We start from the raw sequence: 21066 nt of genomic DNA on the forward strand, positions 1-21066 counted from the left end.
GTTCATAACTGAAATGTTAATGTAATTCTGACATTTACTACGGCTTATGTGCCAATTTAGGGCCAGATCCTGACTCACATTCTGCCCACTGTGCTTTAGCAGCACAAATCAGGTGGCTGCCTGAGGATTTCCCCTGGGAAAGGGGGAATCACCAGATGGCATATGGCCAACAGTCTTCAGCCATAGCCAGTGCAGCTGAGGTGTCATTATTCTCTACCAAAGTTGCCAGAAAAGCTACTTAGGAACGGAATGCAACTGGCACAACTTAGAACACTCAGGGCTGCTATAAGTTGCTCCTCAGAACTGGCTTGGCACTTGTTGGCCTGTGTCTGGGAACCATCTTTACATCTCTGCTCACTGAGCTGAGGTAAGTAGCAGAGGGCTGGTCCTGAGGATTTGGCCATTCACTATTCTCATCCATTCACTCAGCTGGCAACTGGCCTAAGGAAAACACCTGCTTTCATCTAATACAACATAAAAGAACACCTGCTTCATATTCCGCACTGGATAAATGTGATATGACATGAGAAATAAATGAGGCACCCACAACTCCTCTTAGTAAACAGCAATTAAACTCCAGGGCTGTGTCTACATTGGGACCCTTTTCTGGAAAAGGGATGCTAATGAGACACTTTAGAATTGCAAATGCCGCGGGGGATTTAAATATCCCCTGCGGCATTTGCATGAACATGGCTGCCGCTTTTTTCCGGCTCGGGGCTTTGCCGGAACAAAGCGCCAGTCTAGACAGGATCTTTCAGAAAATAAAGCCTTTTCCGGAAGATCCCTTATTCCTCTTAAAATCAGACTGGCGCTTTTCTCCGGCAAAGCCCCGAGCCGGAAAAAAGCGGCAGCCATGTTCATGCAAATGCCGCGGGGGATATTTAAATCCCCCGCGGCATTTGCAATTCTGACTTGTCTCATTAGCATCCCTTTTCTGGATAAGGGTGCCAATATAGACACAGCCCAGGACTAAAGGCCAAATTCTATCAGTGATGACTGTGGCAGGGATGTCCTCTTGAGACTGGGCGCCCTACAGATATGTACTAAACTTAATGCATTCCCTTGCCATGATAGTAACAGACACACTCTATAAATCCCACATCGAGCTCACATCCATCAAGTTACCATTCCCTTTTCCACACACGAACGGAATATGGTCTTAAATGTTTTTAAATGCAGTTTTTATTGGACACATGAATTTGTGCAACCTGCTGAATGGACACTTTATTTATATCCCTACTGATACAATCCTCACCATTGTTACATGCACAGTAAAGCAGTCTGATGCTTCTTTAAATTTCAACAAGACTTCTTCATTTGGAAAAAGGACAAAAAGTTCCCTGGTTTTCAACCAGCTGGCCAAATTTTTCAAAGTTTCAACATTTCAGTGAAAGAAAAAACCACTTATTTTACTTTTTTCGAAGTGGACGCACACACCTTTAACCCAACTTAGGTATATGCCACAATGCATATGATTTTCATATGATTTTCAGACCACTATGCAGATCAATAACACATTATGGGACGCATATTATATGAACACAAGTGTCATTATAAACTACACTGGAGACCAGGTAAACATGGCTACACACATCACTGGAAAAATTTCCATTGACATGAGAGCAATAGATTAGCAAGCCCTTGATATACTTTATTTGCAAGATAAAACTAGAGGTATTTAAGGCAACGTGCATGGTAATTTACTTACTTGTATGGCACATGTTTAGCACCATTAATTAAGGCTAAAATTACATTGCCCAGGGCAGACAGAGATAGGCACAGAGAACTTCCCCCATCTCGGCTCTTGCTCAGCACTTTTTCACAGCTTCCTAGATCAATGAGATGCAGACGGCTCCGTCCTCCGGACACTAAAAGGACAACAACGTTTATACACACATTCACCCAAGCAAGTGGACCAGATTAGCTATTCAGAATTTATTCAAATGACAGAAATAATGAATGCAGCATGGGGTAATGCCTGAATTAAATATTAATGGTAGACTACATATGAATAGCACAAAAGATGATATTAGCCACATCTACCACAGTTAGTGGCATTTCTCCACTGCTTCTGGGTGTTGGGGGAGGGGGGATTCATATACTGCATATTATTTATCATCTAAATTAAAAAATATTAATTTAAAAATAGAGTGTGGAGTGTGTGATCTTACTTCCTCCTTTACCACTCTTCTCCATGCGATACTGGTAAATATGAAGAGTGAAGAGCATATGCGAATTCCTCCTGTCTTCTTCATCACACTCAGGTTTGCTGGTACTTCTGGCAGCAATTGCAGCATCAAGGAAAAATGCAGCTCTCTCGGCAGTTGGGGCCCTAAGCTCACTTTGGTTTTGAAGCTTGAATATAAACAAGAAAATGACTAATTAAAGCAGGGGTGAATGTTTTTTGCTGATCAGGCTAAGTCTCTAGGGCAATAAGAGAAACAAATATGTACACCATGGGAGTGGGGATTATATATTAAAGACAATAAAAAAATTAACATCTTAAAAATTTTCATCATCATTGTCAGATAAAAGGAAATAAAAAGCAGAGGAAAAAAAGTCAGGCTCAAAAGCCGACTTTGTGATATCCATCATACCTGGGTTCCACATATCGGATCCTCTCTCAAATAAACCCCTGGAGACTGACCATCCTGAAGGCTGCCAGTGGCTACTTCAGCTAACAAATCCTTAAGGTTTTCATCTTTGCCACTGATCTCCACAGCAGATACTCTAATAGAGAAACGAGTCCCAGTTTTTTCTTTGCGTTCATTGATTAACTTGAAGAGCCAAGAAATTGCACAGGGGATAATACCAAGGCTTTGTGTGGAGTTATCTTTGCCAATCATGGTATAAGATTTACCTATAGAGGAAAAAAATATATAAATTTATCTTTCGCATATAAAACAGTTTCTTCTTATGCAGCTGCCAATTTACATTATATGCCATGTCCTGTATAGCTAGCTAGAGACAACAAATGCACAAATGGTTTGTATGTATTTAATTATTAATCAGTATTTATTCAATTAATTTTGCCATTTTTGTAACTCAAACCCAAAGCAAATTAATTTTTAAAAGAATCTCTGATCTTTTCATTTTTATCACAACATGCTTATAAAAGCTTGTTCATAGATAAGATAATCTGATGTTACATTTTACCTTTTCAAATTAAAACTTAAGATCTCAGTGTAGAAATAAACCACGATAAGTTTGCAAAGCTAATTAAAAAGAAATTCTAATCTATTCGTACTCCAGATTTATTGTTCCAGAAGCTGACAGTATGTAATTACCAGGCTGACATAGTAATTAACTGTAACGAATTTGGGAGCTCACCAAGCTTGACATGACCATAGCAAAATATGCAACCATCTGCACCATTCACAACAGACTGGATTACTTCTGCTACTGTTCCAGAGCATACCTCTGCCTGAAAGAAAAATTGGAGATGAATAAGTTACACAATACACTCTTTACTTCTCGCCTACATGAAAAGAATTGTATAATATTTCTGAGGCATAATATTTCTGCCTATTTTTATGGCATTTTTCCTACTATTTTAGTAACTATGTTCCATTTTTTTAAAATAAAAGCTGCTGTAACAGCCTAAAATAGTTTCCAATTCTATTATACCAATTCCCTTGAAATATCGATTCTATGACTAATGTAGCAATTGAACACTATCCAACCAAGCTTGCTGCTGGTATAATAGCTTAGCCAAAGGTTTTCAGTGATAGTAACAGCTTCAGTGAAATGAAGCTAGCCAAAGAGTGCTTGTGGAAATTAAAAAGTCATTCATACTGGAGAAAATGCATTGAAGAACCCTGAATAAGAATTTCTAAGTATCTGCTTTTCATTTACTATAGAAACAATATAATTGGTAAAGGGAATTCAATAAATTCTCCAAGTATACTAAAAATAGTTTATCAGCATATATAAGGGTTTCAAATGTATACTAGGATTTATTTAATATAGCAATTGATGGTGTAAACATATTAGGCCATACACTTGTGAACAGTGAGCATAGATACATGTCAGCATTCCTGCCCTAGTCATGATGATACAGGAAGAAGTTTGATTCTAGCCATCTTGAAATAGTGGAGAGATGCCACTTCAGAGGCCCTCCACAAGAGCGTTGAAGAGTGTGGCCCAGAGATCGCAGAGAAATCCTATCACGGCTGAAGACAAGGAAGTTTTGCAGTTGACATCAATTGGACCAAAATTTTACCTCATCTCCTTTTCCTACTGCATGTGCAGCACCCAAAGCAACAGCAGCTGCTGCGCATAACCATCTGCACAGATTATTGCAACTTTCCGTACGAATAGACTATACTGGTCATTAGGGTGGCTCAAAGCCTAAGTATTGCTGCACTTGCAGTTGCCCTGGGGTTCTGAGTGAATTGTTATGCCATTTTCTTTGCGCTTGCCAGACTTTAAGACTGCAATATGTCTGTTCATGTATCCAATATTGGAGACAAAAAGCATAAACAATGTTTTTAACCAAAATTTGTCTTGTTTATTCAAGTTAAATGACACTCTCAATGGGAATTATTTAGATTTTCAGAAAATTCAATTTTCTGATCGAAAAATGCTCTCTGTCCATTTCAAGTCTTTTGTTTTACAGCTTCTATCATTTTTTTTTTCTGCTCCTATTGGGCGGTCTTAACTACACAACTTCACCAACCCTATCTATTGGCCTTCTGTGCCTGTTCAATTTCAGCTCTTATTGCCTATGAGCACACCCCTTCCAGCATCTGGAGAAGGGAATGCATGACCAACAAAAGAGTGAAACTGCCTATTCAGGGAGTGATGTCAAACGTGCAATGTAAAACTGAAAAGGGAGAGAAAAATAAAATCTTCCCTGCTCTCTTTCAATTATAATAATCTTATGGGTTTAGTTGTAACCATTGTCCCAACTCAGCAAAGTACTATACTTTAGGCATATGTTTAAATCTATCCCTGATAGCAAAATACTGAGGTCAATAGGGTTGTACTCCCAATCCCACGGATTTAAAAGGTTTTATGACATTCAGTTAAAAATGTAAATTTCAAGTTGACTGGGCCTTTAAGCAGCACTAAAAATACATAGAAAGTATTCATTCAGCAAATTTATCTCCATGGGTATGGTTTCTTAATGTCACTCTGGGCTAATCTGAAACAGTGAGAGTTTACCCACTATTAATTAGCATGTTTCCCCAGAAATTTTACTAACTCATTCAAGCAAAGGTCACCAGAAGCAATAAGGATCTCTTACATGAATTAAAGTGGTATGCCCACAGGAAGAGCTGTTAGAGTTCTATGTTTATCTCTAGTACCTGAGAAGCATCCTGAGGGAATACTGCATCAAAGGCAAACATCTTTGGGACAGCAACAGTTCCTCTCCTGTGACCTAAACTGGATGGTCCACTTGCAGACGGATCATAAAGAGTGATTTGCTTTTTTCGTGGATCCACTTTTAGAAAAGACATGGATTCGGATGTGTCATGTGGTCCTTGAGAGGGACAAATTCTCACCATCACCTTCACCTGCAAGTAGTTACAAGGAAATGGATAACTTTAGTTCCTACTTACAGCTAACAAAAATAACTTGCAGAACTATTTTCTGTACAATTTTTACAGTTCGACTCAGAATGACTTCTCCATATACTTACAGCTAGATTGTCAGCACTGGCTTCCACTCTTGTGCCTACAATTAATTCATTTTAAAAGGTACATTTTTACTTTAACTTTTAAATCTCTGTGCCTGATTTGCAGGTACAATCAATGCTCAATAAAAATGTGTACCCACAGAAAAGGAGGAATGTAGCAGGTTCTTATTTACAAAAAGATCTTATGTTCACAAATCGTGTGACCTAACAGATCCTTCCTGAGTAGCTATTTGAATAAACCAAGAATGTTATATGAAAAAAGCCAGGGAGTTCTCACTTTCAATCCTCCTAACCTGTGACATATTTTAAGTCCAGTTCCTCCCTTACAAAAGCGCTGTTGCTGTAATCCATATGGTCAGATGCCTTTCAGAGCTGTAAGTCATTGCTAGGGTCCTTCGTTGGCTGCCAGAAGGGTTATTGTCCCAGCACAACTAGGACCACTTTTGGGCCACTTATAAGGCATCAAAGGAAGGAAGGGAAAAGAAAACAAAAATTAAAGCTCCAAACCTTGAAATCAACCCACTAAAAAGGTTATAGACTTTAAACGTTTGGTTCCTACATGCAATGTTCTAAGGTTGGAGTGTATTTTTAGACAAGACAACTCAGATACTTAGTCTCTTTTGAAAATTGCAGTTAAATGCCCAAAACCCATTGAAATCCTTTTAAACTCTACGATAAACCCAGTCTTTGTATGAACCACCAGGAACTCAACGTAATGCTGACCTGCACCAGTCCAAAGTGGATGTGAAACTCTACCATTCTGCTCTGATGGCCTTCTACTTGCACTTATAACCTGCTGCTGATGTAATTCCAATAACACACCAGTACAGTTTTGGATGGTGGGTGAGGCTAAAAAGGCACGTTTGTGGAACTATGGATATTCCTAACCTTCAACAATTGGTTGTTGACTTTACCCAGAGACGTGCATTCTCAGGCTTCCCAACATTAGTTTATTACACCTACAGTGTTAATATTGCTGTAAATAGACAATTCGAATTTAACAGTAAAAAAAAGACAAAGAACCTATCTTAAGTGTTCGCTGTTATTACATTTGTTCTGAGTAAACAGCAGTTATCCCCAGCCCTTTAGCCTTTCACTGAAAGAAATAACTGCCAAAAAGAAAATGAATTGCCATTCAAAGATTAGTTCAACATGGCCTGCCAATAGGGGGGACAAAAGGAGCAATTACCCCAGGGACTGATGATTCAAAAAGGGCTCGGACTGCTGGAATCCCAGGCAATTGGAACACCACTGTGGCACGCTCCAGGCAGCTGTGAGGTCTGGCTACCCCCACCAGGAGCATGGAGCAGGTCCCCCCCACACCTTGCCGAAGGAGGCTGTTGACCCCATTGATTTGAACTGATGCTGAAATATCAAAGGTCAAATTATGCCTTTAAGACACATTTGTACGGAGGGCAGTATAGTACTTCAGTACAGCCTGCAACTTAGCAAGGCACGCAAGCAGTCCAATATACACAGAGAACCGCACAGTTTATGCCAGTGTTTAGGATCACCATGCAAGGACAGGAGGGAAGAGGGATATAGCCCTGCCCCTTGTGAGGTGTGGACATGTAGCCTAAAACCATGGGATTAATGACAGACTTAGCTAGGCACATCCTTAAGTATCCTGCTGAATTGGGGCCTGTGACCTTATAAACTGTTGAGGCGGGGGTATATTGGAGATTGCATTTAGCTGCTCCCCCAGTTTTATTTTGTACAGCACAATCAATTCAGAATGCTAAATTGCATGAGGCATCCTGTATACTGAACCACGGGTGTTAATATCCATTTCTGACATCACTGGAAAAATATTTCCTAAATTAGGGGAGAATTTTCAGAGCTATTTCTTTCTCCAAAGGAATGAAGAGATTAAGAAACACACGTACACACCAACCAACCAAAAAAACCCCAAGACCCTATTTTAGGCCCTTCAGGTAAACATTACAGGAGGCTTCAGGGAGGGTAATATTGCATCCTCTGAACACGTTAGCCCTGGTAAGTGGTCTCAACGCTTTGCTTTCTTCTCTCTCTGGTACTGATCTGAATATGAAAAGACAGTCCTAGAAAATAAGCGAACCTTAAAATAAATGAAGCAGCTGCTTCAAAAGAGAAAGTGCATTACAGGTGACAGCTTCAAGGCTGATTCCCCATAAAAGCTGCATGAAGCTAGCTTTGTGTGCTAGAGTGCTTCCCTCAACCTTGACATACCACCAAGATACTCAGTAAATAACCTTCTCGATGAAAAAACAAAAATCCACCACACTTCAAAATCACCTAATTAAAGTGAATTTTAACATATATGCTGTTTTCAAAAATGCATCTATAAACTGTAGTTTCCTCTCTCTCTTGGACCTATTATTAGATTGTTACAGGAGGCATTGGTATAAAAGAAAAATTGGTTTGCTTATGACCTCAGCAGCAAGTTACCTCCAGTAGCCGCATGCTAGTCCCTAAACAAACAAACAGGGTTTCATCCTTAGAAAAAGTCACAAGTCAGCCTTTCAAGACCATCTCTCTGGAGCCATAGGATATGGAAATCTCTCACCATAATGGATCAGACTCTAAGTCTATCTGGTCTCCAGGGTCACGTTCACTTTTAAACGAAAGTAAGCTCTCAAGGGAAATGGAGGGGGAAGGGGGCCTCTTTTTTATTGATTTGTCCATAACAACTGCTTTGCGTGTGCAGAAAAATATTGACTTCAGATAAACCAGTTTTCCCATCTCCAGGTGCATCTGAATTCAAATGACAGCTAATGTGGGTTGCCTACTTCAGCTACGCTTTACTCCAGTTACGTCCTAGCCATCACTGTTGAAAGGCCATACAAATGAAAAAGAAGGACTAGACTGTGTAACTCTTACTCACGTTGGTGGGCTGTGACGGGGCGCTCCAGCCCTGCACTCAGACTGGGGAGGAGCTCACCCCGCAGCCCGAACAAGCGCCGTGCCTCCAGTGTTGCTGCGCATGTTCCCCCTGCGTGCTGGGTGATTTAAACCCCAGCAGTGCTGTGCAGGGGGTGTGAGGAGGCGTCAGTGCTGACGGGGGAAATGCAGCCGCCAGCAGGGAGAGCGGGAAGGTCCCAGCTGGCCCTGCGACCTCAGACTCCGGAGCTGACTTCGGCTCCTGGATTCTGGCCCCAGGAGTGGGCCAGACCAGCTCCCCAGCGACCTTGCGGCTAGAGGGTGTGAGACCACCCATGCCGCCGGGAGGGGCTCAGGACAGGGGATGAAGCCCCGAGACACTCCCTCCCCCCATGGGGAGAGGTGGACACTGTCACGGAGGGAGAGCCGGTGACTGGGCTGGACCGAGCAGGCTCCTGGACATGGGAACCTTGAGACATCCCAGCAGGGATTGGAGAGATGCCCAACGCACCCAGACCGCAACGGGAACAGAGCAGAGGACGCCGGCGTGGGCAAGAAGACTGCACCCTGCTGGATGGCGAGTGGTAGGCAGGGTGTCGGTAGGGAGTGGCCCAGGGTGGGGTTAGCCTGAGCAGTTGGTGGGTTTCAATGTTTTCCCCCCACCAACTGGGTAGTGGCTGTTGTTCCTACCCTTGCGGCCTTGGGCCCAGGTCCCCCTACCTCCCGGTGGGCAAGAGGCAACGACCCCAAGAACCTGCAGAGAAGTGGTACTTTGGTGAACTCCTCAGGGGAGAATTAGCCCAGGGGGTATTGAAGGGCCGAGTGATGTGGACCCTAAAAAGCAGGCCCTGAACCCTCCCTTGGGGGGCAAAAAAGGGGCGAGCAAGAACTCAAGTCCTAAAGCCTATACTGAAGCACCCCAGGAAATGTGGCTACCTGAGGGGACATTGGTTCCTGTCTCTCAGGTGCAGCCCTTCCCCAGGGCTAGAGTAAAAGTAGGAGGGGCCGCCCTCCTGACATGGGCTCATTAATGTCACCAGGAAGTAGAAGAGAACTGCTCTTGTAAATGTAATGCCCATGCCTACTGAGTATGGTGTGCTGTTCCATGTAGTGCAGGGGTGCACAATAATTTGCCAGGGGAAAGGGGGGACACTCCAAGATTTTGGAAAGTGGTCAAGGGCCGCAAGCTTCCATGGTATTAATAGAGGAAGTGCAGGGTCTGGTGCAGAAGGAAGCTTGGGGTAAGGGACTGGGTGGAGGAGAAAGAGTGGGGTCTGGGAGGGAGTTTGGGTGAAGGAGTCAGTTGTGACCTAGAGCAGGGGGCTGGAGTACAGGATTTTGGAATGTGACCTAGGGCAGGAGTGGAATGTGACCAAGGGCTGGAGCCTGGGGTGCAAGAGTTTGGGTTGTGACCTAGGGTAGGATGGGATTGTGATCTGGGGCAAGGGATTGGGGTGCCAGGTCTGGGAGGGGGTATGGTTGCAGGAAGGGGGCAGATGGGGAAGAGAGGGGCTGGGGTGCCAGAGACAGGCTCTGGCCAGGAGACTTAGCAGCCAGCAGCCCAACCAGCCTGCCTGTAGAGCTTAAAAAAGTTTCTCAGCCAGGCAGACAGCTTACCTGCACAGGCTGCAGGCCTATTGCTTGTGTGAATAACTGAGCTGGAGGAGAGGGGTCTTGATGCCTTCATGTGCTGCTTCTTATTCAAAACAGGTAGTTCCCATTGGCCAGTTTGTGGCCAGAAACCAGCCAATGGAATTGTGCTGGGGGTGGAAGCAGCATGCCTGAAGCCTTCCCCCATCCTGCCTCTGGGATCACTGTTTTGAAAGAGAAATGGCCCAGCAGCCGCTTTTCTGAGTGGTGTGCGGGACAAACAGGGGAGCCTGTCTGGAGATCCCTGCCATGTCCCTGGGCCAGATCTGGGCCGTATTTTACCTAGGCCTGATGTAGTGTCACTTAAACCACTTATAAAGAGAGAGCATCTGCTCTACAGCTGTAGCTAAGAGCCAGCTGCTTTCCAGCTCAAGCTGTAGTGTAGAGGCTCATGCACTAAGCTTCAGAGGTCCCGGGTTCAGTTCCACCTGTCAGTGTTACATAAACGTTCATCAGCTTTAGGAAGGACTGCAATAGTAATGGACCTGCAACACGGGAGAGACAGGTTCATGGCCAATCTTGGATGCAGTTTGAGAGCACTACAAAATGCTTTATTGCTACATATATCTTTCTCCAGGTCCACTTGTTCAGAACCCGCTTTGTGTGACAAAGTCCATATTCTCTGCAAGGTTTGTGCTAGGATACAGATGCAGCTTAAGAACAAACAGGGTATTAAAAACAAAAGGAAAATAATGCTATCCTGATGGCCTAGCATAGCAGTCCTCCAGCAACCCCACATGCAACTTCTCACAGACTGGTCCTGAGGTGCCACTCCGATATTCTTTGGGCCACTTTCTCTGGAGTTCCGATATTGCCTTCATAAGGGCCATGTAGCATAACCAGATACACACTGAGAATGATCACAACGATGCATAGTTGAAGGAGAGGAACAGACAATCCACGGAGAGAGCTGTGTGGTCATTCATAGTCATATTGCAACATTGATCTACCAAAAGTAGAATTCTTTACTGGGTAGGAATATGAGGTTTGACAGGCAAGATCTAGGAGCTTGAGAAAGGCAGCATACCCCTTGCAGTAAGGATTAAGTCTCTTGTATGAACCCCTCTCACTCCTGGGAACAAAAGGCTTTTTCTGGAGAGAGCCACTCACAGGGGAGAGTCATCTAGAGGTGATGGCATGAGACGGGGAGGATTAAAGAAAATAACACAGGAAGGAGGAGTTTGGAGGTCACAAAAAACATTGACCCATAACTTTAAGAGTGGATGATAAACTCACAATCCAAGTTCGTTGCTTCAAAGCTAAACATGATTTCATAGCCTGCCCAATCACTTGGAGTGAAGGAGAAATAATTCAATACCTATGGCCATTGCCACCCAGAAAAGTAAGACAAATGCATAAAAAAACCCCAGATTTTTAAAGCAGCTATGCAAAAGCAGCAATTTTTGTGATGTACCATCTTTCTGCAAAAGATGTATATTTTGGTAACCATTAGTTCCTTAGCCCATAAATGAGAAATCATGCACACTGATGGCTGAACAAATCTAGAAATGGAGCAATCACACCCACAATACAGTCAAATGCATTTATTCACTTACAAAAATTAAGTATTTTCAAAAGAGCAGGGATTTAATACCACCACCTTGGTGCAGCAGTCACTTGTGTACAAACAACTAGCGTCAAGTGCACCTGCATTCGTGTCAGGCTCTGGAATTCTGCCCTAGATGTACGCTCTAGAGGCTGCAATTGAGTTCTGTTTTAGCTATAAATATACTGACCACCAGTAACATACTGGGTGGTATAGTTAAAATATAAGAATCAGTGAGTCTAGAAGTGTAAAGGGATGAAAGCTGTCCAGAAAAAGAAAGGAGAAGACAAAAGGAGACAACAGCAGACGCGGGGGGGGGGGGGGGGGGAGGGAGAGAAACTGGTCCTAAAACACCTGTTTTAGGCCTCAAAGTGGATCAAACAAGAGAAAAGAGCCAAGCCCCCGAGCAAAGATCAGGACAATAAAAATAATGGGAGATTAGGGATGTAAAAATGTACACAGTTAATCAATGAGCCTGGACTCGTCAGTTACCCTTCATGGTTACACCCAGGGCCCCATAGATACAGAAGCAGTAGCACCGGGGTGAGTGTATCAGAAGCAGCAGTGCATGGGTGCAGACAGCTCCCCAGGAACCAGTGCGCACAGGAAACAGACTTAAAAGGTGATTCTCCGGGAACAAGTACACACGGGAACCTGTCTGCCCGCCCCTCTCCCCCATGTAAATGTGTAACCACTGAAAATTTCAGCAGTTACATGTTTACCTTAAATGCATTTTAGCATCCCCCTGGGAGATGCTAATTTATTCCCATTAAAAAAAAAAACCCACAGCCTTTTACACCTGACCCCCCTAGCGTACTCACAATGACCACACAAACAGCAGAGAAAGGTTGCACCAGAGTTTTAGAGCCTACCCTCTAGGAACACACAGTACAACCTGCACTTCTGCCAACTTTATAAGCCTTTAAATGAAGCATATGTTGACATATGAAGTAATGCTGCTGAGGTTTTAACATTTCTAGTGGCTTCCTTTCTTTCTTCTTTCTTTTATTTCTCTTTATAAAAATTATGGCATATCACATTTAACTGTTCTCTTCAGTGTCACTATAAGTGATTAAGTAGGAAAAAAGTTATAGGTTGGTCATACATATATATCTAGTGTGTGATGGTGTCTGTACTGGCTATATGACCAGTTGCAATGCGTGGAGGAAAAATAAGAAAGGGGCGGGGAGAAGGTTTGTATCTCCATTTGATTTATACAAACAATCCTAAAATAAAATAAAGAAACACCACTGTGCATCAACAGAACTCATTTTTTCTTTTAGTACGAAGCCTTCTGTATCTTGCAAATCACTCAGGTATCTTATTAACTGACTCTGTGGTCTTCTAAGTTGTTTATATTATGGGTTAATATTAAAATAGCTGAACTTTCCAAATTCATGTTTCTGCAGGAATCAGGAGGTCAGCAGAATCGGTGAAGGAAATCCTATTAAAATCAAAAGTGTTTGGGAACAGAAGATGATAAACATACCCGGAATATGCCACAAGAGATGAAGAATTTAACAAATAAATAAATAGTAAAGCCCTGGAAATAGGTGGCATGAGGTCAGGGCGTTCCTGCACACTGTACAGCATTGGACAGGACTTAAATGTCAGTGGCTAGGGTGGGAGAAAGATTCACAGTCGTCAGGAATTTGTGTTTTTCCTTTAACATCTATCTATTTGTCAGCCAACAGTCGGAGTCAGGGAAAAGAAAGGTTATCAAAGCAAACATCTGCAAGCTGAAATTCACTCACTTTCTACCATGTAAGGTCATGGAAGGATGCTGAAGTGTGCAAAAAAAATGTTAAAAAGGCTATTTTATGCATGTGCAGCAACAAATTTAAGGGAGACTTGTAAGCAGAAAAAGGATGTTGGCTGTTCAAAATTCAAGCTTAAAAAAAAAAAAGCGCGAAACCCATGAAGACAGCAATGCTAGCTCACATATAGCCTGATATGCTTTCAAATTGTATGAAATGTGCTGTATATTACAGAACATGTCAATGGTTACACATAGTATGCTCAAATGTTGCTAATGCTTTTGGAAGAGAGGCCTGAATCAAAACTCTACATCTGAACTTTGGGTGGATCAGAACAATGCAAATGTTTTACAAAACATCCGAATTTTGGGGAAGCCTAGAACTGGATCTGAGTTGTGCATTATGGGCCAATTCAACAGATCAGCTCCACATGCTGATTAGATCCAAAGATCCAGGGCCAGGCAGGGCCCACCTATTCCTCTGTCCTCGCCTGGTGCTGAGGAATGCCTGAGGGAACTCTGTATAGCTTCATATAGCTCTCAATACAGCTCTGGGCCTCAATGGCGTGACTGAGCCTTCAGTGTGAAATAAGATACCAGGTTACATTAGATAAAGAAGAGACACACATGGGGAATTAGGGAGGCTCAGAGTGAGATTTGTGTGTTTTATTGCCAGCAGAAAATTTGAGTCTAAGGGCATGTCTACACTAGGAAACTATTTCAAAATAACTCAATTTGACTTAACTCCCAAAACAACAAAATCAAAATAGCGGGTCTCCAGTTCAGGGAAGCCTCGAAATTAGTCTGAGGCAGGCTCCGTTAACATGGATACACTCCCTCAACTTAGAGCCCCGGGAAGCACTGGGAAGTAATTAGTTCAAATTACTCTAGGAGGTGGTTATTTCTGAAAAGCAGCACCAGAGCATCCACACTAGCACTATTTTGAAATAAACATTTCAAAATTAGCATTATTGCCAGAGGAAAACAGGAGTACAGATTTTGAAATAACCCACCTGTTATTTTGAAATAAAGGGCTTGGTAGTGTGGCCATTCCCCTTATAAATTCAGCTTAACGGGGGAGGGTGATTTTGAAATAACTCCCTAGTATAGACCAGGACTTAGCTCAGAGTGCAAAATGGAGTTTTGAGGCAGTTTTCAACAAGCCAGGTTGACTGTTTCAAGTGTAGCAGGAAAATAATCTACCACCTGCTTAAGGACAGATAGGGTAGAGGAGCAGAAAGAATCCCTGACTTCAAGAAATCCAAAGAGTCGGCTGGAAAATTCAAGCCATGAGGCTGGTCACATACAATGGGACAATGTAATGAAGTGTCCAGAAGCCTATCAGGAAGGAGTCTGTACCTGATTCCAGAATGCACAGGTACCCAAGAAAGAACTCTAAGGCAGTATCCTGACTTCTAGGCTTTCCTTTGTGTTTGAAACAGACTGGAGTTGGAAGTTAGGCAGAACACAAAGGAAGGAATTATAGCAACCAAGACAAAGGAATGGTGAATAGGAGAGGTCGAGATAGAAATATTTGCCACGTTCAAGAAATATTTGCCACGTTCAACACTAAGTGGCAGTAGCAGATGAACAAGCGTAGAAGAAAGGAAAAGTCAAGCCAAAGCTCAAAGGTTTATGAAAGTAGGTATGAATATGAGATTGGTGCCCTACGTCAACATGGAGATGGATTTTTGTTTGCGGCTGCTCCTCTTAGAATATCCAAAACATATTTAGTCTGCTGATGGCTAAGTTGAAGGAAGATAGATCAAAAGCCACAAGTTAAGATATGAAGTTTGTAGAAATCTAGGATGAGGATGCATCAGTGAAGGCTCTTGTCATCCCAACAGACGTGATGTCCAAAGATGAATTCAGAAAGCAAGGTGCCAACTGGAATGGAAAAGATAACAGAACCAACAACACAATCCTAAGGAACTATCAAGACTATTCCTCACTCTGGCACTTTGAGTGCAGAAAGTGGGGACCCACAAAAGACTTTAAAATACCCTGCCACTAAAAGCTTCTGTTTAAAAACGCCCCAATTGTCCCAGATTCCCTGACCTTGAATGGCTGGCTGCCATCACCCAAATGCAAAAACCCATTTGAGAAACCAGGAACATGCATTGGAAATTTCTTCCTGGGGGGTATCCTCAAACTCTTTAATTTGCCCTCTGAAGAGAGCTAAAAAAACAACCTGTAATTTCTTATCAGTTGACCTTGCAATTTTAGAACCGCCTCTCTTCTAGGACACAAATCAAATCATGGTCTTAAAAAGGTGATTTTTATTAGCAAAGCAAAGAAAACATACTTGGTAAAACATACTCGGTTGCTAGGTGTTACAGAGAAACTGAAAAAAGAAAAAAAAAGATTAAAAACCACAGAGAATTGCTTTCCTGGAATTCTGTTTAAAAGTTACAGTGTACGGAGGTGGGGAGAGGTGGGGAGAGGGGATAAGTTCATGGGCTCAGCATGAAGAAGTCCAGCCAACCCAAAAATAAAGATTGCATCTGACTAAACATCCCCTGTTCTACTCACATATCTGTTGTTACAAGGTATCCTTCCCTAGGCATGGATATTGCTAGATAGTCCCAGCCTTGTTCCTGGCTCAATCCATGTCTTCCAGCCCTACTCTGGTCACATGAAGGCTGCAGCAGGAAAATCACTACTTCCCATTAGAAGCCTGCACTGTTTTCATTGGCTCTCCTGGCTTCCTGCCAATACTTCTTGCTTCCCTAGCATTCTTGGAGACACTCTAGGACCCTATTGTCTGTGGGTTTAACTCTACATGCAATTTAGTTAACTGAATGGCTTGAATGTCCAGAATGGGAGGGATACTACCCTGTTCATCACAGAAACATAACAGATAGCTCTAACAGAAGAGAATTTCTCACTGCATGACATGAAAAGGGGTCTATTGGACAGATAAGATAAAGCTGAAGAGGAAGATATCCATGACCCCACTGAATTGTGAAACCTGATCAAGCAAGATGACAAGTACTGACATCAAAGAGGGAGGAAAGATGGCCTTGAGGCTTTGACACAGAAGTAGGAAAGCTGGACTCCATTTCCAGATCTGCTACAGACTTCAAGTGCATCTTTAGGCTACAATTACAAAATATGTAAGTCAGGGAAGAATGGTGACCAGTAAGAGGTACCTAATATTTTACTTGTTTAACCTTAGGAAGATATACAAGACAGACAAAGTTAATTTTCTGAATAAGCAAGTGGCTCATTGGTAAAGTGAATACTCAGGGGATTAAGACTGATTCAGCAAGATATTGAAGCGTATACATAACTTTAAACATGTGCATGTCTACCTCTGATGTCAAGTCTACCATAGTCACATGTTTAAAATGATGCATGTGCTTCAGTGCTTTGTTAAACCGGGATATTGAGTTTAAAATTAAACAAAAACAACAAGGAAAAACAAGAAAGTAAATGCTAAAAAACAACAACATTTTAGTATATGAGTTTGAAGTACCAGCCCTTACTATTAAAAAAAGCTTTGAACATTTTATTAGTCTATATTTTAAAAACTATATTAGCAGTATACTGGAATCTATTCTGGAAATTTTGGTGGTGTGTTGCATGATCACAGTACTATAATTCTTAAAATGAATGAGCAATTTGGTCTCTAGCAATAAACATCATTATACCATATTTGAACAGCCAATAAATATCCCTTAGAAACTTATGTTTATAATAGGAACTGCCCAGACAGGGTACTTAATTTTGTTCAGATTGGTGGGTTATAGCAAATTAATAGAATAACATTATTTATGTATACACCACTCTGAATTAAGATTTCTCACCAAGAAATTACACAGAATTCATTTTCATTACTGGCCATTTTCCAATGAAAACACTTATTTCTCAACTACTGTGTAAATCAAATTACAAAAGTCTTAGTTCAGAGCCAATATTTTTCATGGATTTAATTGTAACTGACAGATAAATAACCCTTACAAAATTGCTTTACTGTGGGTAGTTCTTACAAGCTTTTCATATACTGCCACTACCATTATATAGCAAATTTATATGCAAAACTGCTATGCTAGCATAAACTATTTAGCTCTCTTGGGAGAACCTAAAAAAGCACTTCTATATTGTACTCTTTAGAAAATAGCCTCTATTAAGCAAGAATTGATTCTATGTTCCCAGATGATAGTAACAAAACTATTCCATTTTTAAAGATGGGGAAAAAAGGATGTATTTTATATAATTTCTGCATTTTGTTTAATATGTTATTTCAGCAGGTTGTGTATGGATTCTACAAAACTGCATACGTGGACTGAAGACTTCTTAGTAAGATATATGATGTATATATATTGGAAATAACACTTTAGTCATGAGCAGCAATAAAAATGGCAAAATTAAGTACCTATTCGTTATTCACCATCAAACTATGGTAAGAACAAGTGAGTTCTGTATACAGTACACTTAAGGAAAGTGTACATCATCAGTAAATCATCTTAGAGGTACCTTGACTATAGCTTGGGGGAAAATATAAATGAAAGTAAATGTATAAAGCAAATAAAAATGAAGGAAAATATGAATATGCCTTTTCCAGACACCAGTTTGGGAATTCAAGATCTCCCTTTTAATGCTCCACATCAATTGTCTTGTATAGAAGGTGTCTGTCATTCTAGCATAAAAAAATTGACAAGATCTTTGGAAGAGACAAGCACTTAAAGTTGCTCTTGTAAGCGATGCAGTATTATAAAGAGTGTGTTGAATAGAACCCCGGAAAAAACATTTTACACGAAAGAAGCTTCCTACTACACTAAAGAAAAATAGCAAATTAGAATGCTATGCAGCAGCCACTGTAAAAAGGATGTCTTTTTAATACCACAATATGATAAATTATCTTAAGTAGCACATTAATGTCAGAAATTGAGCATAATCTAACTTCTTTCCAGTGACAATATTAAATGGCTTTCAGACATCTTTTCCACTATTCTGACATTAAATTTAATAACACCCAGTGAGACCACAAAAATGATTCAGTTAAAAGAATCATGCTGCATAGGATCATTGCCTTTTAAGCAGGATTCAACTAAATGATTTGGATTCTAGTGTTTTTGGCAGATTCATGGGTAAGATATATAATTTGCTACATAATATTTTTCAGTAGCGAGTGAAGTTCTGTTCGGAATACAATATGTCATTTGCAATGGGGTTTTTATGCCTGAGGGTTATTATACTAAACACAGGTCCCAAGGAAACCCTTTTGTTATAAACTTAACAAAGTTTAAACTTTTCCTCCACCTGACATCACTGAACATTCATGCCACTTGTTAACAACTACAGCAAAGTATACAATTTTACACTGTGGCTACGTCTAGACTGGTATGATTTTCCGGAAATGCTTTTAACGGAAAAGGTTTTCCGTTAAAAGTATTTCCGGAAAAGCGCGGCTAGATTGGCAGGACGCTTTTCCGGAAAAGCATTTTTTCCGGAAAAGCGTCTGTGGCCAATCTAGATGCGCTTTTCCGCAAAAAAGCCCCAATCGTCATTTTCGCGATCAGGGGTTTTTTGCGGAAAACACTTTCTGCTTTTTTGCGGAAAACTGTGCTGTCTACACTGGCCCTTTTCCGGAACAGTTTTCTGGAAAAAGACTTTTGTCCAAACAGGAGCAGCATAGTTTTTCCGGAAAAGCACTGATGATTTTACATTAGATCGTCAGTGCTTTTCCGGAAATTCAAGCGGACAGTGTAGACAGCTGGCACGTTTTTCCGGAAAAGCGGCTGATTTTCTGGAATAACTTGCCAGTGTAGACTCAGCCTGTAGGTACAGAAATATATTGGGCCATCTATCACTAAACAAAAGGCTTCAGTGTAACATCTGGGATTTGCATTATTGGACACATTCATATGCTCCAGCTGAAACTCCAAGGAACAGGGAGAATAAGGGTACATCCGTTATCCCAAAATAGCATTCTCTGTGTCTTAGCAGCACCCCCATTATTTTGAAATAGATTAAAAATAATGGGTGTCTTATTCCTGCTTCCTGTAAGCCTCATTGCATAAGGAATAAAGAAGACACCTGAACAGTGCTCTATTTTGAAATTTGGCACTGTGTAGACAGCGCCAAATTTTGAAATAGGCTCTCTAAAAATAAGCTACTCAATTTGCATAGCTTATTTCAACCTACGCACAACAGTGTAGAAGTACCCTAGATGGTTTTGGAATGGAAAAGGAGTTATTAGGAACAAAAGACACTCCTAAAGGGATGTCTACGCTGCATCTGGGGGCATGCCTCCTGGACTGGGTAGACATATCTCTCTGCTTGGACATAGCACTATAGACTGGGTCCCCTTAGAGAACACTGGAAAGAGTGAAAGAGACCTTTAAAAAATGCTGTTTAAAGTATTTGAAATTTGCTTTAGTATATTTACAAGTACAGGCAGTCCCCGGGTTACATGGATCCGACTTACATCGGATCCCTACTTACAAATGGGGTGAGGCAACCCCGCACTAGCTGCTTCCCCCCAGCAGACCAGGGAGACACGAAGCTAGCGCCCCCCCCCCAGCATACCAGGGAGACACGGAGCAGCTTTTCTCAGCAGACATCTCAGCTTGAGAATAAAGGACTGAGGAAAGTGAGGTGTGGGAGAATAAAACTGAGCTCTGGAGAAATGTTTGGCTAGAGTTTCCCCTACAATATGTACCAGTTCCGACTTGCATACAAATTCAACTTAAGAACAAACCTACAGTCCCTATCTTGTACGTAACCCGGGGACTGCCTGTAGTACAATATTCAATCCACATACAGACCCCAGGTTGCCATCAGCCCCATTGCAGAACCCCCACTCACGTGAACAGAAGCAGCACAGTTGATAGCAAATTTCACCCTTTAAGCCAAATTCTCAAAAGCAGCCTCTCATTCTGCACCTAAACTGAGCTAACACAGCTTACTCCACACTCTGGGCTTCTCTCCCAGTTCTCCACAAACACACATGCTCACATAAGATCAGTGGTTTTGCTGAACTCCCTGGCTTTAGGGAACCTCTCCCCCTCTCCTGAAACTCCATCAGGCCATCCAGCAAAAAGACCCCGCTGCTCAGCTACGAATGAGGGGACCAAGCAGTTAGATTTACAATGGCAGTCAATATAGAAAAACCTAAGACATATACAAGCTTTTATTAAGCAAAGCACTTGAGAATGTGCTTAATTTAAGTTGCTGCTTAAATCTATCTGACTGAAGCCCCAAATTCAGGGATTATCCCTATTCAGGAATACACATAAACACAAGCTTAACTTTGAAGCCAATGAATGGGACTTAAAGCACCTACTTAAAGATAAGTACATGCTTAATAACTCTGGCTGAACCAAAACCTCTGCCACAAGGGTTTTCCTTACTAGGCATGACAAAATATATGGGTCAGTTTTAGAAATACACTGGGTCTGGCCCACGAAAGCTCATCATCTAATAAACCATCTTGTTAGTCTTTAAAGTGCTACATTGTCCTGCATTTTGCTTCAGCTACCCCAGACTAACACGGCTACATCTCTATCACTATCACACAAGGATTCTAAAATTCAGATGTTGATATTTAAAAATATGTATCCATATTGGGGGACAGTACACTTTGCTGAACCCAAAGTAAATATGCCA

General features: G+C 41.6%; 1 protein-coding gene across 4 annotated transcripts in view; it reads right to left on the reverse strand.

Moving 5' to 3' along the window:
- KIF26A (kinesin family member 26A) overlaps positions 1 to 21066 on the reverse strand; it is a 150419-nt gene that overhangs the window by 14163 nt on the left and 115190 nt on the right. For all 4 annotated transcript variants that reach the window (XM_075926463.1, XM_075926464.1, XM_075926465.1 and 1 more), the window contains 5 exons: positions 5310 to 5519; positions 3331 to 3424; positions 2598 to 2860; positions 2172 to 2355; positions 1709 to 1868 (listed from right to left, as the gene is read on the reverse strand). In XM_075926463.1, coding sequence (XP_075782578.1) covers positions 1709 to 1868; positions 2172 to 2355; positions 2598 to 2860; positions 3331 to 3424; positions 5310 to 5519 — 911 coding nt within the window. The remainder of the gene's footprint in view (positions 1 to 1708; positions 1869 to 2171; positions 2356 to 2597; positions 2861 to 3330; positions 3425 to 5309; positions 5520 to 21066) is intronic.

This window comes from Pelodiscus sinensis, chromosome 4 (genome assembly GCF_049634645.1).
Source record: "Pelodiscus sinensis isolate JC-2024 chromosome 4, ASM4963464v1, whole genome shotgun sequence".
NCBI classification, from domain to species: domain Eukaryota; kingdom Metazoa; phylum Chordata; order Testudines; family Trionychidae; genus Pelodiscus; species Pelodiscus sinensis.